General features: G+C 48.0%; 1 protein-coding gene across 1 annotated transcript in view; it reads right to left on the reverse strand.

Annotated features, from left to right (window-relative positions):
- The window catches only part of Ccdc3 (coiled-coil domain containing 3), a 106,872-nt gene extending 101,993 nt beyond the window's left edge, over window positions 1–4,879 (reverse strand). The window contains exons 1-2 of the mRNA XM_021156081.3: window positions 4,315–4,879; window positions 1,266–1,440 (exon numbers count right to left, since the gene is read on the reverse strand). Of these exons, the coding sequence (XP_021011740.1) occupies window positions 1,266–1,440; window positions 4,315–4,688 (549 nt within the window). The 5' untranslated portion in view covers window positions 4,689–4,879. The remainder of the gene's footprint in view (window positions 1–1,265; window positions 1,441–4,314) is intronic.
- Between the last annotated feature and the right edge of the window lie 2,707 nt (window positions 4,880–7,586).

Genomic DNA, 7,586 nt, shown 5'->3' on the forward strand with positions numbered 1-7,586 from the left:
CCCTGTGGGCTCTAAAGGGATTATTGCTTTAAAATCCATGGACTAGGGCCTAGATAGGAGGCCCAGCAGCTAAGAGCACTTTCTGCTCTTCCAGAGGACCTGAGCTTGATTTCCAGGATCTACATGGTGGCTCACAACCATCCAAAAGCTCCAATTCCAGAGGACCAAACACCCTCTTCTAACCTCCCCAGCCACCGGGCACACATATGATACACACACATACATCCAAGCAAAATACCCACACACACAAACAAATCTTAAAAAAAAAAATGTTTTTTAAAACATGGAATGTTAGCTCTGAGACCTGTTTTATTTCATTTCCTTTTCTTCCAAAAAAATTCCTTAAATGAGTGGTTCCAAGGTCCCTAATGTTGTGACCCTTTAATGCAGTCCTCATGCTGTGGGGACCCCCAACCACATCATCATCATCAATATATATAACAAAATAAAATTATTTTGCTACTTCATTAGTTTGCTACTGTTATGAATCATAATGTAAATATCTGATATATATCTGATAGGCAACCCCTGTGTCATTAGACACCCCCCCCAAAGGGTTCGAAACACATAGGTTGAGAACCACTGCCTTAGAGCCTTAGACTGTCAGTCACAAGGATAGTCATAATGGCTTACAGACTTTGAACACTCTTAAGCACTATGCCAAGAGATTTACATATTTAGATCAAATGAGTGCAATATGGCTTTGACTTTTGTCTCCCTTTTGAAGAAGGGGAACCTGAGACCTGAGATGCATGTGCCTTCTTCCCATCTCGTTCCTACTTTGTGAAGAACTCCTTATCAAGCACTAACCCTGGCCATCCAAAGCCTAGGAGCAGCATTGGCTCGTGGCAAATGGGAAGCAAAAAAGGAATATAAGAAGAAGCCACAGCAGGATATAGCCCCAAAGACATACCCCAAGTGATTTATTTGCTCCAGGTAGATGTGTCTTCTGAAACTTCCACAGCCTCCCACCCTAGCTGGGTACCAAGATTGGAACAGAGAGGAAAGGGAACATCTCAAATTCAAACTGAAACACTTAGGTTATAACTCTTGCCCCTTTTTCTAACAAGCACTTTACCCTTGAGCATGCAATAATGTCCACTAGAATGTGCACTGCATTTGCTCTGCGCCAAGTTGGAGAAAGACAGGTGGATACATAACTTAGAAGAGCATTCTTGACCCCTTCAATCATGATGCAATATCTTCATGACAATATAAGTACACTATTGTTTTGCCAAGTCACAGGCTGTGTAGCCAGTTCTTACCCTGTTGTCTTCCTGGACCTCCCAGTCACTCGAGAAGGTCGTCAGCTGCTGCCCTTGGGAACAGTTAGCAAACTGGAAAAGGCTGGAAAACATCCTTCTGTTCTCCTGGGTGTCTGGGAAGATGGCATCTTGGAAATTGACTCCGTGTGGCAGGAGATTGTAATTCTCATCCATCCTGAAGGAGATCAAAGTAGACACATTGGTGAGGTATTGGAGACGGGCCCAGCTTCAGTCTGGTTTACAAAGGACAGAGATGGTCTCACCAATGTCTCCATGAACTCTGGTGCGGGTCTCAGGAAGGGACCTCTACCGTTAACACTTCTCATTGCTTTCCCTTTACAATGCTCGAGTCTAGCCTAAGGGATTCTAACGAATGGACTCTAGACAAGAGGAAAGGGAGATGTATGCATTCCTGTCTATTTCCCATGTCTCATAGTGCCCCTTGCTTCCTGGTGAGCAGGCAGCAGGTGTAATGTGACCTGGATTCAAGTCTCACTGCTATGTTGGGCTCATGACATGAAACCAGTTTTTCTTCTTTAAGCACCATCGTCTTCCCATCTGCTACAAGAGAATTGTAGTAGAATATGCTTTCTTGGTATTCTCATGGGGATTACACTGGAAAACTGTAAAGGTGACTCAGTGGGTAAGAGCACTTCCTGATCAAGTGTGAAGGAGGACTCAAGGTCAAATCCATTGCACCCCCATAGACGGCCAGTCATGGCTGTGCACGTCAGTAACACCATCACAGGGACAGAGACAGGCAGATTGTGAGAGCCTGCTAGCCCAGCCTAGCCCAAACAGCAAGTCTCCAGGCCAATGAGAGACCCTCTCTCAAGGCAATATAGTGGGGAGAGGTAGAGGAAGATGTTCAGCATCTTCCTCCGGCCTCTGCATGTGCTCACACTGCAGTACATGAACCACATACACGCGTGGCACACACATCCAACACACACAAGGATGATGAAGAGCTTGGCACAGAGCGGATGCAGTACAAATATTAGTGAACCTTTTCACACACCCTAGTAAAGTGCTTATTAGAAATAGAAAGAAAAAAAGAGGCGAGAATTCTAACCTAAGGGTTCCAGTTTGAATTTGAGATGTTCCCCCTTCCTCTCTGTTTCAACCTTGGTACCCAACTAGAATGGGAAGTTTCCGGAGGGTGGATCTACCTGGAGGAAATAAATCACTGGGGGATGCCTCTGGGGCTATGTCCTGCTGTGTGCCCTTCCTATGTTCCTCTCTGCTTCCTGCTTGCCAGGAGGTGAAGAGCCCCTGCCCCTGCTTCTTAATCATCTGCCCCAGTGCACAGGCCCATGTGGCCATGGAAAGAGCCAAACACAGACCCTCTCTCCTTTCCATTTGCCAGTCACAGAGAGTGAACAAGAGGGAGAGGAAGGCCAGACCAGAGGAGGGATGGATGCCTTGTGTGCAGTTATTAGCCTACTTCAAGGCAAGACAGCCCAAAGAAAAGACAGTCTGTCACATAATTGTGTGACTTTCTGCCAACAGATCATCACAAAAGATGAAAACAGTGACTGACCACCGCACAGTCACTGGTCCATGTTGTGATTTTAAAAAAATGTATAGTAATAAGCAAAAGTCCAACACTGCCTGCTCACTTCTCGAGCTTTCATCCAGTGGAAAATAAAGCTGCGTCGAGTTGTTTTATAGCTGGGCTTTCAGTCTTTTCCCTAAATAAAAACATGAAAAGGCCGACTTGGATTTCTTCGTATCAAGAAAAGGCATGCTCACGGTCCTGGCTGATTTTATTTAGAAACTATATTTTCCACACAAATACAAAAAAATTTTTTTTAATTTTTTTAAAAAATCAACCTAATCTGGCTAAGCAGCTCAAAGCCAACACAAAGCAGAACACGCGTTCTAAACTTAGCCTGCCTTCAATATGGAAAGCACATGTGGCCTTGAGCTTACGGATCCGTCCCCCTCCTGCGGAGCTTACCGGTTTCTTTCTCAGAGACTTCAAAACTGAATCTGCAGCCGGTGGTCAGAATCATTCCCGAGAATCCTGGTTTACAAGTGGTAAGACTGAGACTTGTACCTGTCATAAACCTTTGGATTGAATCACTGTCTTAAAACCTGGCTAAAATCCTATTCTCTCCCCCACCCCCTCATGTTCTAGATCCATCTTTATTAAATTAGAAGCAACCCACAAGCTTCAGGATCCACCAGCTGTTTCCTACCTGTGATTTAGGTTGAATTCAGTAGTAGATAAAAAATGAACTGAATTTGGGGGGACTTGCTGTGGTCACAGGCCAACCTCAGTGGAACTTCACAAGACTGGTGGTGTCTACATAGGACCCACCACCTGCCTGTTCCCCCTCTGCACACTTCAAAGCACTGTGACCCGGGGTCTTTACCTTTCCCACCAGCCGGCCCCAGTCAAGCTCTGCTAATTTGAATTACAGGGCAGCTGGTATAGAAGAGCAAGACAAGACAGCGCACGGGGGTGGGGGGGGGAGGGGAGCCGCGAGGGGCTGCTTTCTGGCATCAAGGTGAGTGGGAAAGGAGAGCTTGAGTGTACATTAAACGACAGGTCTTTCCCAGGTGCTTCGCGAGCTTCTGTCATGATTTGCTTCCCACTTTTATCCAGATAGGAACTGGTGGAGAGGAGCAGTGTGAGTGGACTCAGAACTGGCTCGAAACTTATACTCGAGAAGTTCAAAGCCAGAAAGAATCCCAACAACTGATGGCAAAGGTCATCTTTCTCAAAATATCAAATGAGTGATTGGAAAGCACTTTGATAGCTGCGTGTGGTAGCGTGTAATCCCCCCACTCAGGGGCTGAGGCAGGAAGATCACAGAAAAATCCGATCTCATAAACAAGAGCACGTTATTAACCTTTTTGCCTTTAACCCCATCTATGCATATAACTCCAAAAGCATCACTGTATCTTAAACATCTTTAGCCAAGGGTGGTCAGAGCAAGGAGAGAATGAGAAGAGCCTAGGACGTGTTTTAGTTTGGGGGGGGCGGGTCCCCCGGGGCGCTCCTAACCTGCTGTCGGTAGCCCACAGAGGGGGGCAGGCTCACCTTACAAAGAAGAAATAAGAGTAGTCCTGGACCACCGTGTGGGAGTGGCAGGAGAAGTAGCCCAGACCAGTAAGGTTGAGCCGGGAGCCGGCGGGCACCTCCAACATACTGCCCCACGCCTGGTCACACAGCATCTCCACCTCGGCGGAGTAGAAGAGCCCTCCCTCTCCAGCTTGGTACTGCCACGGCAGGTAGTTGTAGAGGCCAGGCACCTCGGGGTGCAGCGCCAGCACCTTGGCATACACGATGGTCTCGGCTAGCTCGGCACGGCAGCCTTCGCTCAAGGGTCTCCACTCCGACGGCAGCTGGCAGGCGCGCGCGGGCGCCCGGGAGGCGGCGAGGCAGAGCGCGGCGAGCAGCAGCGGGAGCGGCATGCCGGCGGCTACGCTCTAGCTCGGGCGCATGGCCCGCCCGGGTGCGGGGGACGGCGGGGAGCCGGGGAGCCCGCAGCGCCTGCCCGGGAACCGCAGACGGGACGCTCGGCTCGGCTGCACGCGCTCCGGAGAGCTGAGTGCGCGGCTAGCTCTACGGCCCGGATCACCATGACCCGGCCTTCGCCCCGCCACGCTTAAAAAGGGTCGAGAGGACGCGACGGGACGGGCGGAGATTGGGGCGTGGACCGCAGCAGGGGCGGGGAGACCGTCAACCTGGCAACCGGCCCCTGCAGGACTCCCCGGAGGAAGGGAACCCCTGCGCCCTGGGACTCCAGGGTGACTAGAGGAGATGTGCATACAACGCCTTGACCACCAGACCCAACTGGTTTGTAGCACCCAACTATGGGCTAGATCAGAGCTTGCCAGGAGTAGAGTTTTTCCCTACGCAGGTGTTCCTACTATTGCTCTCAGTTTGTACAGTGGAGTGCTCTGCAGGAGTCTTAAGTTTTCAATGCAAGTGACTTAGAATCAAAGCACATAGAAATCAAATCTGAGTTTATCTTCCCAGAACTTCGTGTAGAATAATATTTTCTCTCCTTCCCTTTCTCCTCTTTCTCTGCCCCTCCCTTCCTCTATTCCCTTTCCCTCTCATCCCCTCATCCCCTCCTCCTCTCTTGTCTGTTCCCCCTCTCCTCCTTCCCCTTTCCTCTCTTCCCCCTCCCCTCCCCCTCCTCCTCTCCTCATCCCCTCTTCCTCTCATCTCTATCATGTACACACACACACACACACACACACACTGAGTTTTCTGTAATAATAATGTCAAAAGAATCCCCATAAAGATTTGAAAAGTTCACGGATTTACTTTATTTATTTATTTATTTATTTATTTAAGCTTAACTGCTTTATACAGCCCCAAATTCAGAAAGTCCTATACCTGGGAAGCAACTTCATCCATAAATTCAAAAAAGCTTTTCACTAGTTAGTGGGTAAAATGGAAGAGACCAAAACCCTCAAAAGTGCCCAGCCTCCATTGCCTTTACTATTCTTGGTGTAATGAGAATCAATCACAAGAAGGCTGGGGGTGTGGCTCCATTACCAGTGTGCTGGCTGGCATCCATCACCCCCTGGGCTTGATCCCTGGCATCTCATCAGATGGGCACAGTGGCAAACACCCAGTACTTGGGAGATAAAGGCAAGAGGATCAACATTCAGGGCTGTTCTCACCTACATAGGGAGGCTTCACAGGGAATTTGAGTCCAGCATGGGCTAAAGAAACTGTCTCCAAAAAAAGAAAGAATGAAAGAAAGAAAGAAAGAAAGAAAGAAAGGAGGGGGGAAGGGAGGGAGGGAGGGAGGAGAGAGAGAGAGAGAATACCTGTTTTTGTAAGTGTATTAATTATATGTTATGGGTGTTAGCCATTTATCATTATCATAATATACATAATGTATTTAATGCATTTTTAGCAGATTTTTAAGCAACGTTGCCCTTGGAAGACTGTTTGAAAGCTTCTCATTGGGGTTTGCAGCATTGGGATCAGGAGTTGTTCCAGGACCTGGAGAGAAGAGTGGTCCTAGGATGAGGTGAAAAGAATACACAGGTGTGGGAAGGCAGTGTGAAGGCTGGCCTCACCTCGCAGGTCCCCAGTCTTCCAGGGTGTCCTGAAACCATGGTTGGACGGTTCTTTTTGTGATCACTTGGGATGGCTGCAGGTGTTGACAGGCAGCTCTTACAAATCCCAAACTACCCAAAAGGGGCTTAGGAGGAAGATGGCGTGGAGGAAACCCGAGGGAGGGCGTGGGGCAGTTTTAGACAGTAAAAGAGACTCCAGGCAGCATTATGTAGTTGTCAGTTTTAGAGAGCCTCAGACATCATGAGGATCACATGAGCTTAGACTATTGTCCCTGAGCCAATCAGGCTTAATTTTCACAAACCTCATGCCCTGAAACAGAAGCAAGTGTGAGAAAGAGGCCCTTCATGGGCCATAGATTTCTATGTGTCAAGTACTCTGTCTGCAACCTCGACCAATTTCTATCTTGATGGTGGTAGGAGGTGGGCAGGGATTCAGTCTTGCTACGTCGTGGCCCTTTAATGCTTCCGGGCAAGACTCTCAAGTGTGCACCACTGTGCTCAGTGAAGCCTAAATTATGTAGAAAAATCTTAGTTATAGGCAAAAATAAATCCAGGGGACAGCAGTGCCAAGGATGTGGATGACAAATGGCTCTCTGCAGTTACCTGCCATAGGAAATACCAGACTTTCACACAATGAGTAGTGACGCAACATCAGGCCAAACATCAGAGGCCACTTATCAGCACAGCCCCATTGTCTCTCCCTGGACATTTAAGCTATGAACTCTCGCCGGGTTACTGTATGAACCTGCTCTGACTGTCATGATGAAATACTATAGGCTGGAGGCTGACAGGGCAGAGATTTATTTCTTCCAGTTCTGGAAACTAAAAGTTCAGTATTCAGAAGCCAAGACTGGAGTCTCTGAAGACCTTTGTCCCTGACGTGTGTGTAAATAGCCATTTTGTATCCTTGTAGCAAGAGGTGGCCTTTCCTCTGTGCTCTTCTGTCTTTCTCTTACCAGTCCAGTTGTTTAGAGCCCCATCTTTATCGACTAACCTAGCCTTAGCTACCCCCATAAAGGCCTTATTTCCAAATACAGTTGCACAGAGGGGCAGGAGAGAGCTTTGATCTAAGAGTGGGGTGGAGAAGGCAGTGTAGACACAACGGTTGTTCAGCAGGTGTTCTGTAGATTTGCTTGAGAAAGACAGGGAGTGTGACATCATTTATATTCCTGGCAAACAGACTCAGAGAAAGCATTGTCAAGTCACAGTATTAACAGCAGTTAAGTATGAGCCAAGTACTGTTGTATGGGCTGTGCATATTTTATCTTA

This window comes from Mus caroli, unplaced genomic scaffold (assembly GCF_978045245.1).
Source record: "Mus caroli unplaced genomic scaffold, Mus_caroli_1 scaffold_2, whole genome shotgun sequence".
NCBI lineage: Eukaryota > Metazoa > Chordata > Mammalia > Rodentia > Muridae > Mus > Mus caroli.